Raw genomic sequence first — 19,226 nt, forward strand, 5'->3', positions numbered from 1 at the left:
CAAAATACTCCCCATATATGTCTACCTCGTGCTACTACTGTAGGTAGTAACGTCCAAATTTTTTTTCTTTAGTGTGGTATCACCTGGATTTGCTTTAGCTCTGTCATCGGTTGCAAACACCATTCTGTAGCTGTACATACTTCATCTGTTGGGATGGAGTGTCACTACCATATTTTTTTGGTCACTTTTGAAACAAGAGTATAGTATTAGCTGAAACTTTTCAGCAGTATGGATTTATGTATTTATGTAAAAGTGTATTTATTTTTCCAATATTGTTATTTAATTTTATATAAATATTGCATACATTTATGATGTTTAATGTTAATGTTGAACAGTGAAAATTAAAGACAAGTAGAATGTAATCATAAATGAATTTGTATAATGATTTCTTGAGTCTTTCGCTAAATTAAGAACATATACTTAGTTTGGGTAACTTTTACTAAATTTTCTGAAATGGTACTGCAGTGTTCCATCTTTTGACTCGGTTTTATTTTACTTGCTTTGTTCTCCAACAGAAACTGTCATTCTCAATAATTAAACAAGCACAGTTAAAAGTGTATCAATTACGAGGTATGGATAACTAATTTCTTGCAAGCATCTGATTGGCTTAGCTTCACTCAAGTTTCAGTGAAATTAGTACTATAAAATACATACAAATTAAAGCAGAGAGAGTCTGAAGAGTCCAACCCTCAGTCCTCAGGCAAAATTCCACTGGGATTTTATACGGTAAACAAGTGATTTTATCTGGCTGGTTAAATCCAAGTTTTAAAGAGATAATTAAATGAATAAACAGATTCTGTATGTAAATGATAATTTTCTAACAGGAGACTGGTGAGATGCCTTGTCATTATAATGTATGTTCAAAGAGGACTAAGAGGAGGTGACACTTTTATTTCCCTGTTTATTTAACAACATGTATTTAAACACCGCAGAATTGTATGCCATGTGGTAGACCTGACCTTTTTATTAAAATAATGCTTTAGAAAACATGCAGAGGCTGTCAGCAGGATACAGAGAGTGTTTTTTCTCCTCTGAATGCCTTATGGTATGAATGCAGATCTCCATACACGCTCTCAAGTACCGAGAGGAAATCTCACCGTGTTCTCCAGAGCAGGGGAGATGTTCACAGAGAGCATTATCCATCACTTCACTTAAAACCCAAGGCTGAACCCACTTCTCTCAGAGCACATCTGCTCCTTGCAATAAGCTCTGAAATTCTGAATTTACCATAATATCCAGCTGTATCCTGATACAATTTATGAATAATGCTGAATTCACTTGTGGTGGGCTTATTATTCTTTCCAAGTTAGGAAATGGGCACAGATAAGGTAAAATAATTATATCTCACAGCACCCTGTCCTGGTTCAGACGGGTGAGTGATTTGGGCTTCACTGCACTGGGACAGTAATCATCTGAATTTGACCTTTGGAAAATGGATGGGTGGCGTTTGGGGTTTGGTTGTTCGGGTTTTTCCCTAAAGAATATTATAGTTTTAAAAGTAATCTACTTTGTCATGTACTTATTGCTCTTGGGTGTCAAACGTTCTAGCTGCTAATGCAATAGTTGTGTAGCTCTTAGTGCCTGCAAAACAGCGGTGTGTTCTTCCCAGCTCTTTATCAAATGGGCCGAAATGCTGGTATCTTAGTCTTTGAGGGCCTTTTGATCTAACAATAAAGTTCTGGAGGCTTAGTGAAAAATAATTAGAACATTAACTGTCTAAATGCCAAACTCTATTATGTCAATGTGAATTCGGTTTTGGGTCAGGACGATGATGCCGTATCCCCTTAGCCAGAGCTAGAAGCTGCTGGCATTGATGGCTTTGCAGGGCTGTTCGGCTGCACGCAGGGTCGTAGGTAGTGGCGAAGGGGCTCTGGACTCTGTGGGAAGTGGGAGGACTGCCTGGCCAGCATCCATGTCAGGGAGCTGGCACTCAGGAATTTTAATCTTAAAATTGGTGTCAATAGGAAGTTCAGGATCTTTGTATTTAATTCTGTCAAAGCCCCAACATGTTGTTTACAAAATGCCTTCCCCGTGAACTTGGCTGAAAATAGGCTGTTCAACAGCAATATTCTCTATGTCGTTGTTCTGATAATATTTTTAGCAGGCAGGATGTAAGCTCTTGCTAAGGCAGAACTGATAACCAGGGGCAGATTTGGATGCAAGTGTATATAACTCTGCTGTTCTCTTCCTCTCTTCTGCAGAAGATGAATATGCTGTGACAGCAGCGTTACAGAGCTGCTGTGTGATTATTTACACGTGTTTTTGCAGTAACAAAGCCATCCTTGAAAATGAAGCGATAGGCATGCTGAACTCTCCAGTCACTCAGTGATTCACATTGCTTTTTCTGTCCTTCATTCATATGATGTAGGTTCAGGCGCTGAAGCTGCGACAGCAAGTCTGTATTTCTCTGTAGCGCCAGGTGTTAGCAGAAAACTAATAAAAAGAAGCCTACCCTGAGAGCCTGTGGGGGGAAGGACAAATGTTGCTGCAGCAGAGGAGGGCTGCACGTATGGTCCCAGCACCCATAACCCAAGCAGAGGGATGCACTGGGTGGCTTGCATGCCTTTAGAAAAACAGATAGAAATAGATGCCTTGGTGAAGATTGAATAAAGCTGATCCAGACCAAAATGAGAACTTGGTAGCCTATGGATATCCCCAGCCATCTGTCTGAAGCTGTTTCTGTCTCAGAGCTGTTTACTCTCAGAGCTGGCCCATCAAGGCTGTTGTCCTGCTTGGGCTCCTGGCTGTCTCCCCTCTAGGATCACTCAGACCAACTGACTCCAGGGACGGCCTGTTTGGTGTGCTGATGAAGGGCAAGGAGTTGTCTGTTTTGGTTCCCCAGTCAGAAAAAAGGCTTTTGACAGTGCAGACCTCCTTTGCTTTGTTTAAAAAAGAAAACCAGACCTGTTTCAGGCCTTCCCTGTACTCCCTGCTCTGTGTCACCCGTACAGAGCATCCCAGCACCAGTGCCCAGCTTCAGCAACCCTCTGCTGAAGCTGGAATGGGTAGAGCCATGCCAGCTGTCTTACTATCCACCTGTTCACTGTCTCATGCCCTTCTCGGAGCTCATCCCAGAGGCTAAATGCAGTTGGGATTTTGTTTGTAGAGTTTCAGCCCCTTGCTTCTCCAGGGCAACAATGATGGATGCTTCTGTGGCTCTTTCCTCAGCTCAATGCCCACCATCCCTGCTGAGACTCAGAGCTGCAGCTGCTGGCTCTAAGCTGGTTACAGGTGGGTGAAGCCAGTGGTGCCCAGTTGCCTGGCAGAGGAACATGACTTTATTCCTCTTTTGCTACCCTAAAGTCTCCAACTGTTTTTTTTCCTTTCCATTTTCGTTGTTTGCCTATCATCACCAGGCATCTTTCATTGCCACTTCTGTTTCTCCTTAAATAAGGAGAACTATAGAGGTATACTTCTGCTATCGGTTCAGCTGTCTCCTGTTTGCTAGTGTTGATGCTCCATGAGCAGGAAAACAACCACAGAAGCCAATTTGCTACGCTGCAGGTGAGGGACCACCCTGCGGCACTGTGTGCTTAACACTGTGCTTGCACTTAAGTGCTGGATCAACTCCTTGCAGGACTGATTCCCTGCAACTTAATGCTCAGCTGTCACAAGCCATGCTCCTCCCTTGCAGGCACCCGTTAGTCTTTGCACCCGTTGTGATCTGATCTAGTGGTTAAATCTAGTGTCTTTTAGTCTGATGGAGAAGTAAAAGGAGTGCCACCTCTAATCTACCCTAATCCAATGACCGAATGCTGGGGAAGTGCCAGGGTAATGAGCTGCAGAGAAGGGCCAATCTCATCTGCTCTGCTGCCGCTGCCAGGGCAGATGTGAGTTGGACTCACAAAGGTTATTTTCTTGTATCTTGAAACTTTTCTCTTTCCCTGCCCCCAGATGTTGCATCTTTCCCCAAGTTCCTCAGTGCACTTCCCCAGTCAGAGCAGGCAACTCCATTAGTATTCACTGATGTTTCTTACCATGTATAGTCCAACCCATGTTTCTGTCTAACTTACTGTAAAATACTTGCCTTTCTCCTCCCAAAGTACAGCAGCTGTTTGGCTGCATTTTGTGTGCTTCTGTGGTTGCCCTTTTGCACCTCCCCTCTTACACATTTTCTCAAGGAGATGGTAATTTTCTAGGCTGCACACAGCTGGCCTGAACTTGAACAACAAGTGATGATGCGACTGCTGCCTTCAGTCTTGGTTGACCCATCCATGGCTGCTGGCTTCGTAAAGTCTGCAGACCTATGCACACACTCACACACACGGGAGAAATAAAGCAGTAAATAAAGGCGAATTGCTGGGAACGTTTGTATCCCCAAGCACTGGCTTTGGGTGCAGTAACTGAAATACGTGTTAGACTGCAGGAGACGCATAAGAGTTAGTCACAGGATGAGCTGTGAAGTTCAGCACCTTCAAGCAGACCCCTGAGCAGGGTGTTGGGAGGTCTGCCTGCATTTTTGTCCCCATTCCACATTCACACTAGGTACCCCAAATTGCAATAGTTGTTGTTCCTCAGATCTTAGGGATTGCAGCTTTTAGAAACAAGGATATGTGATGGTGAGGGATGCTAAACACAAAGACATTTACTGTGTTTCTAACTTTCCTGGTGACTGATTTGTGCAGTCATTAAGGAAAAACAATGTAGACAATCTTGTTCCAAAGGCACTTAATACTCTGTTCATGTTTTAATTTTTACATGCTCACAGGGAAGGCGAGTGAGCCAGCAGCATGGATGCAAATCTGTCTGATGCCCAAGACCATATGCAGGCTGACAAACAGTATTTGATCCTTAGTGCATTAAGCCAAGATTTTTTGTTATAAAATCAGGGAGTAAGAAGCAGCCCAGTGCTCCTACAAACCCCCGAGTGATGCACACCTGTGCAATAGGGCTGACATTCCTTGGAGAGCTCTTTACTTTGTGTTTTACTCCATTCAACATGGAGAAATCCTATTCTTGAATGGGACTTCTAAATGGCATTAAAATACAACTGTTCACTAAAAATATGAAGTGTCAGTTAGCCTAGGCCGCTTGCTGCTTCAATTGCTACTTTCTTAAAAGTGCCACAGCATGGAAAATAGGCTTCATCAGTGCCTTCCACATCCCATTATACTGGCGTCCTTGGGTAGCCCACACATCTCCTCTTGATCTGAGGAAATGCCGTCTAACGTGTCCTTCCCTGGAGAGACCTGCAGTAGCTGTCTGGGGGTTTTGCTTGTTTGTTGTTCAAGTTAAATAGTGAGGAGCAGGGCAGGGATGCAGCTTTTAAGGCATCTTTGTGTTTTCACAGCCCTGCTAATTTATGCACTTGGTGAAGTCTTTGTATGGGTTGTAACAACAGGGCAGGGGAAAGGGGAAGGTGCTTCTTACTAGGTGGACACCATAGGAGAGGAAATGCATGGCTTCTCCTCCTGCTGCAGTTACCCACTTTTCTCGCATATATCTTGTGAGGCTTCCCAGGTCAGGGAAATTATTGTATTGACTTCAGTGCTTAGAACCTTAAATCTTGCAGGAGTTAAAGAGCCCAAGATCATCCTTTCCTCTGGAGCAGTCTGTGCTGCTGGAAGAACAGGCTCCAGTGTTGTCTTGCTGCTGCAGCAACGCATCAAGTTGTACCCTTCTCTTTGAGAAATTCCTCCTGCTTTTTTTTTGTCTCTTTTTTTTTTTTTTAACCCTGTTGTGGGACAGCATCCCAGGTCCCTGGCCAGCCTCTGCATCTTGGTTTGGCAGCAGAGAGGTGAAAGTTTAGGGAACTGTTTTGTTTTCCTCCCTTTTGCAAATAATCACTTGGGAAACTGTGCCTCTGCCACAGAGCTGAGAGCAGAGCAGCCAGGGGCCGGAGACCCCGCATGCACTGCCCCATGAGCCGGCATGGATGTTCCCTCTTGCCCGTGCCCGGGGCGAGGAGCGCTTCTCAGGGACACTGGGTCAAAGCCTGCTCTTGTGTATGCCAAGGGCTGCCCTCCAGCCCCAGAAGGGCTCTTGGGGCATCTCCGCAGGGATTCTGGACAATGCTCACAGATATACTTGGAGCATACACTCCAAAATCCCTGATGTTCATGTCTTTTTTTTCAATCTTCCCATTTCTCTGGGAAGTCAGAATGTATTAAGCGTATCTAAAGCCTCTTCCAAACTACAGTGCGGTGTTTTGCATTGTTTTGCTCAGGTCTCTGGTCCAGTTGTCCTCCCTTGAATGTAGAGACCACTCTTTCCTTTGTACAAAAATCAGATGTATTTTCTGGCCTTGTGCCAGCTATAAAATCACCATGACCGTGCACTCTTGGCAGCTGCGTGTGTTAAGGTATGGCTTCCTGTTACAGTTCTGCAGGAAAAGAAAGCCCAGCTGGGTGAATCCTGCCCTGTGCGCCACACTCCCGCCCTGCAGGCATGGTCTTCACCGTGCTGATGCAGCCAGTCATGAGATCGTGCTAAAGGTGGAAGGAACAAGGCTTCAAAGCAGATAGGAACAAATATTTCCTACAAATCTCCTGAAGTGCTACAGCCACTGGAGAAAATATAGCGTGGAGCTGCACCCTTATTTCAAGCCTGTTGCTTGTCTCACAGAATCCAGGGGAGCTACCTGCTAAAATACCTTGCATGTTGAGAAGCTGATTAAGTTAATTTTGCTGCCATAGAGCCTCTGTCACCGGATAACACACAAAGCCTCAGGCGTTTTAAGGCTTCTAGTAAAGGTTCAGCTGGGGAGGAATGATCCAGGCTTTCCTTGGTGGTCTGGTGTCCTTCGTGCTCGAGAGACTTCAGAGGTGCAGATGTCATACGGCTGTGATTTCAGCATCTGATAGCAGCAGTGAGAGTTACAGTAAGAGCTGATGTAGACGAATAGGATGCTGAAATGTAACTATGAGTGTGCATGGTTGGGCTCTGCTTGTAGCTGGGGAAGTTTGCTGACATCCAGGAGCACAGCCCCTCACGGAAAGGGGGTGTAAAGCATTGTAGGGCTCTGTCGATTCTCTGTTTTATTTCATCTAGCACATGTTTCAGCTCAGATTGTTGGAAAGGATGAACGAGGGCTTACTTACAAGCACTTACTTTCCATATAATCCTTAATGTGTGGAAATCTAAACCTACAAGGATTGATTTTAATTTCCTCCAAAAAGCTGCTCCTGGCAGAATCTGATAAAGCCATTTTTAGCCTAATTCTTCCCAGCCCTGCCCTTGGTGAGCTATTGGAGCATACCTATCTTTGGGAATTCATTTGGTGATCACCGCAGCTTGCATTCATTATCTCACATACCTCCCAAATCGCCGGCTGATGCACTGGAGCCTGGAAAAGTGGTCTGACAGCATTTTCTGAAACTTTTCACTTTTGGGGAAGACACCTCCAGATTCTTGCTAGTGGTTTGCTTTTCTGCCCCGTGTTGATCTTGCCTGTTCAGTACAGAAAATTAAAGAGAAGCCAAGCTGCTTCACAGCTCTTGTTTGCTCTGTGCTGCCTCTTTCTTTTCACCAAGATTTGCTCATTTGTGCCAAGGGTTGTTGAGTCCTTTCGGTGCCAGACTGACCTCGCTCCCAGCCCTCAGCCTGGCAGCCGCAGGGCCACAGCACGAGCTCCCTGTGCAGAAGAGCAGGTCACAGTCTCCTGCAGGAGAGTCTGAACCTGGACCCAACCAGCCAGAAGTTTTGTACAAATTTTTAAGGGCTTTTGGGGTACATATTCTGGTTTCTTCCTTCTACCAGCCCAGTGAATCCAGCCCTCCTATGTTAGAGAGGTCTTAATGAGCAAGACGTACCTTCATCTTCCAAAATATCAGAACAGAAAATGCAGAAAGAGTTAGTTTAAAGCAATCTGCACATACTTGGTAAAACAGAATGACCTTCACCATTCCTGAACTCTGAAACAGAAAACAAATTTCTGTGGAAACAAAAACACAAGCTTGCCTTGTCGCTGGAGCACAGCGATGCATTGCAGGAGAGATTTAGCATCGTGTTATGACCTTTCTGGAAACAGTTGATATGGAAATATTTTTGTCATATTTATTTAAACATTTTTCTTGCATTTATTTAAACTAGGTAGTATATTTATTTGAAAAAATCAGCAGCATGCCAATCCCCAGTTCTTGGCATCTTAACAAAACTAGTCATGCAATGTGTAATACCCTTAAATCTGTGCTTAAATACTTTGATCCTAATGCTATTAAGAAACTCCTTTTGTTCTTATTCTCTATGTAGAGCACCAGGTGTAACTGTGATAGTTTTTAGGAGATAATAAAGATAATAACAAGAGGAAGATTTACTAGAGCCTTTAGTGTAATGGCTATAGCTGATTTTTGAAATAGTACTTCTCTACTGTTTTATGTGCCAAATCATCTTGGATTTTTTTTAAGGAACAGCACAATGTGTTGTTTTCCCACCATCCTCCATGCCTGGCTATCCTCCCAGGTTCACCCAAGGTGCTATTTGCTGCTGTGCCTCTACCACAGGCTGGAAACAGCATTTCAGAGACACATTTTCAAGCACTTGAGGGGAGGCAGAGGTGGGTTGACCATGGGCATGCCCAAATGCATGTGATTCTCAACTCTAGGAAGCTGGTGAGTGAAAAAAGTCAATACAATACCTTGGCAAAACCTTCAGGGCTGGATCCAGAGGTGATTAAAACCAGCAGAAGTCTTTCTGTTGACTTCAAAGAGCCTTGGATGAGGCTGTTATTCCACAGATAGGACAAAAATTAAGAAAAAGAAAGATGAATATGCAAGGAGTGGTTTTATCTGTGCTTTTCAAATGTTTTAAAGAAGGCAAGGTCAAATCTTGCCTCACTGTGGCACTGTTATTGATAGATACTGTAAGTGGGAGGCAGCATTTGCAGCAACGAAGAGTTCTGCTAAGGAAATACAAAGTTTCTTCAGGGTCCGAAATAAATGATGAGGCTGATGGCAGTAGCTAGGTGTGTTGCTTCCCTAAGTCACATGGCACTGAGATGAAGCCCACTATTAAATTATTTTCTCTGCGTGGCTCACATATGCTTAAAATCTACATGCCAAATAAAAATTGTAAATACCTGAGACGAATTAGAAGGCAGTTATGAATTAGACTCTTTGCAAAGGCATTTTCAGTCTTTGATACTTGGTTACATTAGATTATTCAACCTCTTTGTTCTGTCAGTGCAAATGAGATCATAACTCACATGTGCATGAAAGCAAATGAGTGGTGCAAATGAGTGGTTTAGATCTAAAGATGCACAGCTGCCTAACTTTGATTTATATTAAAGACAGACATAGAAATTATTAATTCCAGTGTATTGGGAATTATATTTTAGTAATAACAAAATTAGGCAAATTATGCTTCAACCTCTAAGTGCACCAAGGTGTGTATGCAGTCTTGTTGTTTGATGGTGGGATGGTGAGATAAACGTCAGAATCAGGCTTGAAGCCAAAGTTAAGCAATTTGTAGAAGGGGGATAACAATTTTGGAAATGACTAGTACCACATTAATTGTGAGATCAAATATTTATCAACCAACTTTGGGTCCCCAGAAACATCCTTGCTGTCTTGCACAGTGTGGTTATTCTTTCTTTAGAACAAGTAGTGGATCTAATGTATTTTTTTTAATTAGAGAAAAGGTGCATTTGGCTGTACTGACTCAGGATGCGGGGCAAGAGAGTCCTGATCAAGTGTGTGAATTTACTCTGTAGCTTTGGCTGCCACAGCAAAGTGGCATCAACCTGCAAGGAGAGTGCTTACTGAGGAGCACTTGACTTTTTGCTAAAGTATCAGTGTTGGCCTTTCATCCAAAGACAGTAAATGGATCAAAGTATTAGAACAGCTGGGTTTGGTAGGATTTGACATGTCCTTCTTGATGCTGATGTTCACTGCCTGGGGAGAGATGTAGAAAAAATGAAAAAATGAACTTCTGATGAAATTTGAAGGCTTATAAAAATAGGATAACATTAATCCTAATTTTTTTCTGTTGATATGAAAGAAAAACAGTGACATTTGTGAATCTGAGTTACTCATTAAAGTCTTCTTTTAGAACAAGGGACAGTATTTCCTCTGTTTCTCAGTGCAAGGTTGAATGTTGCTTTATGGGTTTTTTGGCCTATCTTGAAATTGGAGCTGGACTCAGGAAAACTCAGAGGCAGCCATCCCTGCCGCAGGCTCGTCTGGCTTCCTGCCTCTCATGGAGGAGCATCATTAATGGCCCTTAAACCTTATTGATCGCAAGGGACCCCGGCCTACCTTTTGTCGATCTGTAACAGTCTTGCAGCAGGAAAAAAGCCTTTTTCGGGATGTTGCTTATACAAGCTTTTAAGCAGCAACGTCTGATCTTATGAGTTACATCCCTTTCTCTCCACGATGGTCTGAACTTTTCCATTTCGGAGCAAATTACTGCTCTCTCGCTTGTTCTTTGTATACTTCTTAACAAAACAGGGGCTGAATGAGTGGGAAGTAACGCTGTAATTTAAAATAATCATAGCTGTCAATGTATATGCCAATTTCTATTCTAATGGATCTTCCAGAGCTGCTACATATATAAATTGTAGTGTTTTAGGTTTCGGATATATTCATGGGCTGGGAAGAGCTTGGGCTGTAATTTATTTCTTAGGAAATATACTGATGGAGTGGCTCCAAAACGAAGGAAGAATCCTCATCTCTGAAAAGAAAGCAGAACATTTTATACTGAGAGATGGTTGAAACAGTGTGTTTGTGCTCAAGGATTAAACCAGGATGCTTGTGACATAGAATGTAACGACTTTCATAACATGTAATGAAGAAATTGAAGCTGAGTCTCTGGGTGCATCATGCTGAGTAAGAGGCTTGTTCTACACGAAACTGTCATATTAAATTCTTGTCGTGACTCCAGACCCCTTTGATTCCTAAATCTTTTGGAGGAGACTAATCTGAAATCAAAGTGAAGTTGCTTGGGGTTTGCATGCCAGAAGTGGTCACATTTGAAAAAGTTCAGTGAACCTGCAGAGGGAGGTTGAAATTAGTTGCTTCACTACAAAGCTTACAGCTAACATACCTGCTGATTTGCTTTTTGCTTTGATTCTTCAGGCTCTGCCTTCTTGCCACCTTCTGAGTTGTTTTCAAACTGCATAAATCTTAAGGATGAGCATGTCCTGGTTTCAGTCTGTTTAGCAAAAAAATATTTTTAAAAAGTAAATCAGTCTACACTGGTAAAACAAACATGAGCTTTAATACCAAGGACATGGAAAAACTTGTTTTTCTCTTCTGCCTTTTCCCTTGTGCGGTTATTTCCCTCTGTGAAGGTGTATATCGTGCTTTACTCTCCTGATTTACCAACATTTGACCTCCCTTTGTATCAAGGTAAAAGGAAATGGTTCCTTTCAAGCTCTTCTAAATAGATGAAGATCCCTGTAAGATGACTCTGCTCCGTTGAAACTACTGGAGCGGTGCCAGGAACCCAGCCTGTTATCCCTGCTGAACGTCAGCTGCTTTCTCTATTTTAATACTGGAATTCTGTGGGGCTTTGACCAAGAATATAATGCAATATTAAGTGAAAATGGGAGCATTTCCAGTGGTTAAATTCTGCCCATCCGTATCCCCCTCAAGTTTTGTGTAGGCTGCCAGGGACCTGCGAAAGTGCTTTTTGGTCCAGCTAAAAGAAAATGCCCTAGGTAGCCATGGCCCGTATATAACCATGTAGGTGGCCCCTGTGACAGCTGATCTTTGTTACTTTATGTTTACAGTGTTCTGTCTCCTGTGGAAGGGGCCAAAAGCACCGCGATGTGTACTGTTTGTCAAAGGAAGGGAGGCATGTAGAAGAAGATTATTGCAAGCACCTTGCTAAGCCCAATGTGCAAAAGAAATGCAGAGGGGGCAGATGTCCGAAGTGGAAAGCAGGAGACTGGGGACAGGTGAGACACGTTGTGTACCCTTTTGCACCCTTTGATATTCTTCTTCCATCCAGTTGGTTAGAAGCTGGTTTTCCCATCACTTCCGTCCTCTTGAACTTTTCAAGGGTAAAAGTTTTGGGCCAGATCCTCAGGTGGCGTAAACCAGTGTAGCTTCATGGAGAGCAGTGGCGCAACACTGATTTGTACCAGCTGAAAACACGGCAACTTGCTTTTAGTATCTAACTGAAAGCAAATTCCTCAGTATATAATGTTAAAGAGAATCTACTATTTATTAATATTTTAAATATTGTTATTATTTAACTGTGTCACATCCCAAAGAAAATTTTCCTTAGCTTTGAGAAATCTGAAGTTAAATTTGTTATCAGTTCCCTGGGAAAGCCTAAAGAACAATCCAAGCTGTTGATTAAGAATGCTTTTCACTACCTTTTGTTTCTTAACAAGCTCATCAGTTAATTCTGCTTCATTAAAAAGTCAGACGCTGATGCATAGAGCAGAGGCTGCTGGAAATGTGAAAGTGCTTGGAGTTACTAAGCATCTTGTTTGCTGAAAGCATAGCTTGAATCCTTGTTTTCTTGAAAATAATGTCTTTATCATCACCTTGAATCTTCTGCGTCACATTTTTATCTCTGAACCTTGCTCTTCCCTCTACCTCATTAGCGTGCTAATCAGCAGAATTATTGAAAATCCCAGACTAAATGAACTGTTACTTGTAAAACATCATGTTCTTTTGCGGTCTGTCTTCCAAATTAAGGTACAAAATACCGATTCTCACTGTATGTGAGTTCCCTGACAGATAAACCATTAACATTGCTACAGGCACCCATGCAAATGTTAGGACTAGGACACCGTACTCTCATTTAATGTCAACTATTAAAAAAGACAAAAAACCCACTGATGTTCTATGATTGTTTTCAGACTTGGGGGTTCTTTTAATGCTTACCTTTGCATTTATAGGATAGCAGTGTTTGCCATTATGTCTGTGCATTCACCATGGACGTTCAGTTACTGAGGTCTGGGCCTTTCACCTTCCCAAGGTATGGCTGGGAGCGCCCAGGTAGCCCTGCATAGCCCTGTGAAATGCACAGTACTGCTCCTGCACTTGAAATTAAATTAGTATTATTACTTTTATTACCTGCAGGACTTAAACCTCAATTTTATACAGGAAGCTAGACTGAAAAGAGGCATGAGGCCATTAGATAGTGTTGTCATATCTGATTTGCACCTTATTTAAAGTGACTGCTCCTGAAAGCAATTTTTTACAGCTAATAATTGTAAGAATAATAATGTAATGGTCTGTTGATTGTGTTAAAATACGCTAATGTTAGTTGATAAAAGTAAGTGTTTTAAAATTCCCAACATTCCACTGCAAGAACAGAGTTCATTTTATGCAAGTGGGGAAAGAAACCCAAGTTAATAGGAGGATGAGGTGATTTATGGCCTGAGTTAATCTCTTGTGACTAGGCAATTAAGGAATATTTGTACGCTAATGATAAGACTAAGAATAGGTAGCGCATTTCCAGCATGCGGGCAGCTCCTCAGCCCAGGTCGCTGATGCTGTATGTGCTCAGCCAGACAGTGTCTTGCTTGGGGAAAAAATAAAGGGGTAGAAATACCTGTTCTGCAATATCAAACTGGGCTTTTTAAAGCCACATGAAATGCTCTGACATGGCTTCCTTGCGTCCTGATCCTCACTCATGCTGGCAGTGTTTCTTTGCCTGCGACAGATGAAAAGCAGGGCTGTCAGAAGTTTGGAGCACCGCCGTGGCCGTCTCTGCCAGAGGTGTGCAGGGCTTGCACAGCTTTGCAAAAGATTTAATGCCTCAAAGCCAAGGTGGATTTAGGTGCTGAACTTCTCATTAGGACTATGAAACAGGCAGGGATTTGGCACTCTGAATACCCCGTAAGACAGGATCTAAATGGGCACAGAAACCCTGTGTCACCTTCCCCATCACCAGTGACACTGTTGAAAATAGGCAGCCACGATCAGTTTGCGTTTAGATACTATCAAAAAAGCTTTCTGAAGATCTAATTGCCTCTGAAAGATAATTCCAAAGCTGAGCTGCTGTGAGCTGGGTACCTTTTGTCCTGGGTAAACCAACAAAAGTCTGCCTGAGAAATAAAGCAAGGGTTTCCATAGAAGTGCATCCTCCTTCTCGCCATATATGCACAGGACCTGTTGCGTGTGCCTTTAGGGTTCTTTTCTTTTCCTTTTGAGAAAAGGAATAACTAAAAAAAATCAGGATTAAAAAAATACAGGAATGATTTAAAAATTAATCCCAGCCAGCTGAGCTAAGTGCACCGCTCCCAAGTTCTTTCCTCTCTGGATGTTTTGTATTCAGAGGCTGGGTAATTCTTTTCTAGATTGTTGTGAATCCACTTCCCTGTAGCAAAGCATTTTTAATATATCTGTAATAATCAGAAGGGAAGAAAAAAGGCTTTTTCTCCAAGCTTTAAATGTGCTTGTGTCTGCACTGAAATGTCAGATTTAATGTGTTTGCATCTCCTAAGTAGTATCAATTATGGCCATTTACCTTTCACTTAGCAAAAACACCAATATTTATTCTGCTGTCTGGCATTTACATGTTTCAGCTACAGGCTGAAGTCCAGCCCTGTCTAAAAACACAGGTAGAGCTACAGGTAGAGCTTCTCCATAGCCGAGCTGTCACTCAGCAGTTCAGTGACTGATTTTCCCAGTGGAGAAAGGAGCACTCCTGGGGAGACATATAGACTCTGTAGAAAGGACAAACATGCTGCCTGGCTCGTGGTATCCCTTAGGAGAATATGTAAGTACAGCACAAGTTGGCTGCCCCCAGACTTAATATCTTCTGGCAGTGTCAGCCAGCTGTATTTCCCCAAGGTAGGCACAGGCTGGCTGACCAGATTGGATTAAAATAGCCAGGATGAAAATGATGTTAAAACCTACCTTTTCTTGCCTCTGTAATAGAGCATAATGATGCCGCTTCGAAGCCAGCCATAAATCCAGCCAGAGCCACAGCAATACTGATGCTGCTGGGCAAAGATTCACCACAAGCATGCAGTTAAATGAATCTAGAGCTTTGCCCAGTGCCCTGCTTTGCCTGGCATGGCCAGGGGCCAGCATCCTCCTCCCCAGACCCGCTCTGCCCAGTGTCACATGCGGCACAGCCCCCGGTGAAAGAGCCATGGCCTGACTCGCTCTCCCTTGTCATAACATACCCGGGCATGTGCTTTTTAGGTGGGTGATAAATGTAAACAAAAAGGCATTTTAGAGCATGGTATGCATCCTGGAGTATATGTTTCTCCAAGTTTGTGGCCATTATTCACTTTAACTGTCCCCTATGGAATGCATAGGACAAACAGCACTGTTAATCACAGGGAGGCAGCACGGCATATGGGAAGCATTTGCATCACCAGTGACAGAAATCTCACTGCTACTTTCAAGAGTTACACAGAAAACTTCCCACCCTCTTACAAATATCTGAAGCCAAGCAAATATTCAGAGTCAGCTTTTCTTTGGTCCTTTTGGCTTTATGGGATGTTCGGATAGTAAAGCAAATGGAGCGTTACGGAGGAACACTCTGCAGAAGAGAGAATTGCTTCCCTGTTAGGCACCACTTAATTCCCCGCCTTAAGAAGGCTCGCTTTTATGGGTATTGCAATAACAGGCTGTAAAATTGTTTTCTTAGTTCCTGATGTATTACTAAAGTTGCTTATATTAATTGTTAATTCAGCAAATGGTTAATCATAATAGCTGTGTTTTAAATGTATACCTTTGATTTTTACACGCTTTCCTCTATAAATGCGAGTTCTTTTTATTCCAAATCTATATTATATCCTTTAAGATCTAGCCAGGAAGAATCCATACCAGTGAGAAGTTAAGTACTGCTGAACATATTACAGTGTACAGTCACAACAATAAATACTGTGGAAAGAAAAATTAAGCTGTTAAAAAGCATTGTAGTGTAAATAATAATTTGAAGAAGTCTGAGAAACAGAGAAATTCAGGCTTTTCTTGCTGCGCCTAGGAGTGGGGAGAAACGTGCCCACAGGGTGATAAAGGAAATGTGAAGTGCAGTTAATTTAAAATAGGGCATTTATTTTCACAAACTTAACAGTACGCCCTGGCTTATGTGCATGTGCATGTTCTGCTGCATGCTGAAAGACATCCCACCGTATCATCCCTTCACCTCCCTGTTGCTCCAGACTTTCTCCTATATAATTCAAGTTTGCCTTTCATTAAAGTCCGCTCCAGTGACACTTGTGGCATTTGATATATTTTGAACTATTACTTTTTTGAGCTGAGAAATACTCAGAACCTTGCCGCTCCTGGCATGTTGCGATGGTTTAGCAGAGCCGCTATCTCCAGAGGTTTTTGCAATATAAATCCTGTCAGGAAATCCTGACCCCACTGAAGCCAACAGCGAAAATTCCCTCTGGCTTCAGCAGAGCAGGGATTTCAGCCTGTCTGCTCTGCCCTTGCAAAATTTTTCCCTTGTGCAATGAAGAGCCTCACCTGGAAGTTTAAATGGCGGTGTTAGAGCCTTGCTATCGCTGCCGTTGAGCACAGAGCAGAGGGCAAACCCCGGGAACTTACCGTGACGGCTGCGATAGGGACCGCCACTCACCTTTTGTCCCTTCCTCCAGTGCTCAGTGTCCTGCGGCCGGGGCGTCCAGCGGCGCGCTGTGCACTGCCACAGCGGCACCCCAAAGGCAGCCGAGGAGGCAGAGTGTGACCTGGCCGGCCGGCCCCCTCCGCAGCGGGACTGCCACCTCCCCGAGTGCCCCACGCACCGCTGGGCAGCTGGCGAATGGCAAGCGGTAAGCGGGGTCCCCCCCTCCGCCCTTCCCCAGGGTCACGTCACTTGTGCTCTCAAGCGAGCAGTGCGGGATCATGCTGGACACGGGGGGCCGCCGGTGCCCGAGATCGCTGCCGGAGGGCTGGCGTTTTGGGGTTGCAGCCTGGGCTTGCCAAAAAAGAAGCAGAGGAAATGCTCATGCAAGCTGGCTGGAAAGGGGGAGCTGAGAAATACCTCCACGGGGTTAATTTATTGCTTTGTGCTGCCCTGTGTTTGGCTGGGACCTATGCAAATGTTGAGCAGGTTTTGGAGAGGGTGGATATGGGTCTGTTCCCGGAGGCTGAGCAGTAACCCAACTCGGACTGAGCCTTGCCGCGCTGCTCCAGCTGTGACCCCCGTGCATGAGAGTTTGAAGGAATTGGGGAACATCAGTAATTCCCACTCTTCTGCCCCGTTACCCCGGCTCCTTCTGACAGCTCTCTCCTTTCGCTGTGCTCTGGGTCCATGCTTTTTGCCAAGCCATGAGCAGTGCTGAGGTGAGATCTCCCACAGGAGACAGTGCTTTTCTGAGTGACCAGGATCCAGATCCCAGCAAAACCAACCCCTTAGGCTGGAGCAGGAGATATAGCTGCTGTTCGAGTGGTTCAGGGAGTGTCTCTGACTCACCTGCACTGCAGGCGATGGATGGGCCCGAGACTGGTGGGTGGCAGGAGGACAAGGGGACTCTGGGCAGGAGGAGGGGGTCCAGCAGCTGCCCACAAGGTGCCGTTGCTTGCTTTGAGCGTGCAACAGGTTTTGGCAGAGTAAGTTCAGACCAGGCACCAAAATCATTATTTCCATTCTAGTTTCATTCTGTTTTCAGCCATCCGCGGGTGAAAGAGTCTTGCCCCAGGTGTCCTCCATCCCTGTCCCACTGTCCTGGGCTCTTCCCTGCAGTGCAGGGACTGCCAGCCTTGGAAATGGGGAAGGTGATGGAGCTGCCAGCTCTGGGGAGCTGACTGCTGTGTCACACAGCCCACAGAAGAGGCCACCACTCCTATGGAAAGGATGTCCTTGTCACACAGGGGAAGGGGATTGCCCCTCATGGGCCCTCCATGGGGATGCAGGGTTGGAAAGGAGCAAAAACCCCCTGGCCAGCTGCATCAGCCTCCCTGCAAAACCATCGCTGGCCCCGGTGGCAGGGCAGCAGGAGCTCGATCCTGCACCCTTTGAACAGCAAAGATCTCACTGACTTTGGAGGTGCATGATCAGAGCCTGATCCTGGTCACCCAGATGCCTGCAGTGCACAGCTCCAGGGAGCAGGAAAAATATTAATCAAACAGGGGCCTGGCATTCATTGGCAGTCAGGCTGCTTTTATATTGCTGCTGCGTGGCCCCAGGCAGTCTTGAAGGTGGACAAAATTGGTCAAGATCCCTTCCACTGTTGAGACAGTGTAAAGAAGCCGTAAATGCAAAGCAGGGCCTCCTGCTCTGGTAACACAAGATGAGGAGGCACCGCCAGCTTCCTGCTCAAAGTCTTGGTGTTTGCAGACACTCCCAGAGCCTGCCTTTATCGTGTCACTAAAGAAAAAAAGAAAAAAGGAAGAAAAAGTGGAGGCGATTAAGAAAAACAATTTTACCGATGAGAGAAAAAGCATTTCGTGCATACAGAGGCTGCACAACTTTTCTGCTGCAGCAAGAAAACATTCACAGTTAAGGCAGCACATGCTTTCCTCTGATCTTTCCTTCCCAACAAGCTTGTCCTTGGCTCACACCTGCGTGGAGCACCCCAGACTGCAGGCAGCCACATGTGTGACATTATCCAATATCCCCACACCTGCTGTACCTCAGCCTGACGGGAACAAACAAGTTTAGCTTCACTTCCCTGGTCTTGGCAGTGCTGGGAAGTTGTAAAGGGTTTATAATCCTATGTAACGTGGCCACAAGCACAAGAGGCTGGAGGGGACCGTTTCCCGTTCCCACCTGCTGGGGAGCCAAGGTGTGATGGGATGCAGCAGGAGGCAAAGGCGAGCTGACCATACAGTGGTACCTGATGGAAATATCCCACCCTGGAAAAGAAGTGTAGGAATGGCTGAAGAGACTCCAGCAAACTCCTCCAATGAACTTTTGCTTTTACAGACCCTGTTAAATTTCTTCAGCTAATAATTTTAGAGGTAACCAAACAGCATGCAGTTGTAGTCCTTACCCAAAAGTGTAATTATCCCTGAAAAGCCACGGCTCCTACCCCATCCTTTCACCGTCTTTGCCTTATTTTTGCACCTTTTCAAACCAGCAGCGAGAGGCCCCTGCCTGCCTCCAGCCTGCCAAGCCTTTGGTGGGCAGTGGTTGCTGGCGTTTTCCTTAGTTTTCCAGGGCTCCCCATTGCACTGGGGAAATTTTTAACATGTTACAGAGACATTTTTTTCCCCAGGAGATCTTTGCTAGGAGGGTGGGCTGGAAGTTTCCTCACCCATAAATAACCATAAATAAGAACACGCAAGAGATGCCCAATGTGAGCTCACCCCTTTGGCCGACTCCACGCAGTTCTTCTGAGCACTTCTTATTTTGTTCTGATGTACCCAGTGAAAAAAAGCAATAGGACCTTCGCACCAGCCACAAGTACTGGTTGCATGTTA

The 19,226-nt window shown here is 44.5% G+C and overlaps 1 protein-coding gene across 5 annotated transcripts in view; it reads left to right on the forward strand.

Moving 5' to 3' along the window:
- ADAMTS9 (ADAM metallopeptidase with thrombospondin type 1 motif 9) overlaps nt 1–19,226 on the forward strand; it is an 85,553-nt gene that overhangs the window by 49,600 nt on the left and 16,727 nt on the right. For 4 of the 5 annotated variants that reach the window (XR_012661011.1, XM_075095766.1, XM_075095764.1 and 1 more), the window contains 2 exons: nt 11,669–11,836; nt 16,460–16,633. Coding sequence is in view for 4 of the 5 variants with exons in the window: in XM_075095766.1 (XP_074951867.1) it covers nt 11,669–11,836; nt 16,460–16,633 (342 nt within the window). In the remaining variant the exon portion in view is untranslated. The remainder of the gene's footprint in view (nt 1–11,668; nt 11,837–16,459; nt 16,634–19,226) is intronic. The other variant, XM_075095765.1, reaches the window with a different exon arrangement.

This window comes from Phalacrocorax aristotelis, chromosome 6 (genome assembly GCF_949628215.1).
Source record: "Phalacrocorax aristotelis chromosome 6, bGulAri2.1, whole genome shotgun sequence".
In the NCBI taxonomy this organism is placed as follows: domain Eukaryota; kingdom Metazoa; phylum Chordata; class Aves; order Suliformes; family Phalacrocoracidae; genus Phalacrocorax; species Phalacrocorax aristotelis.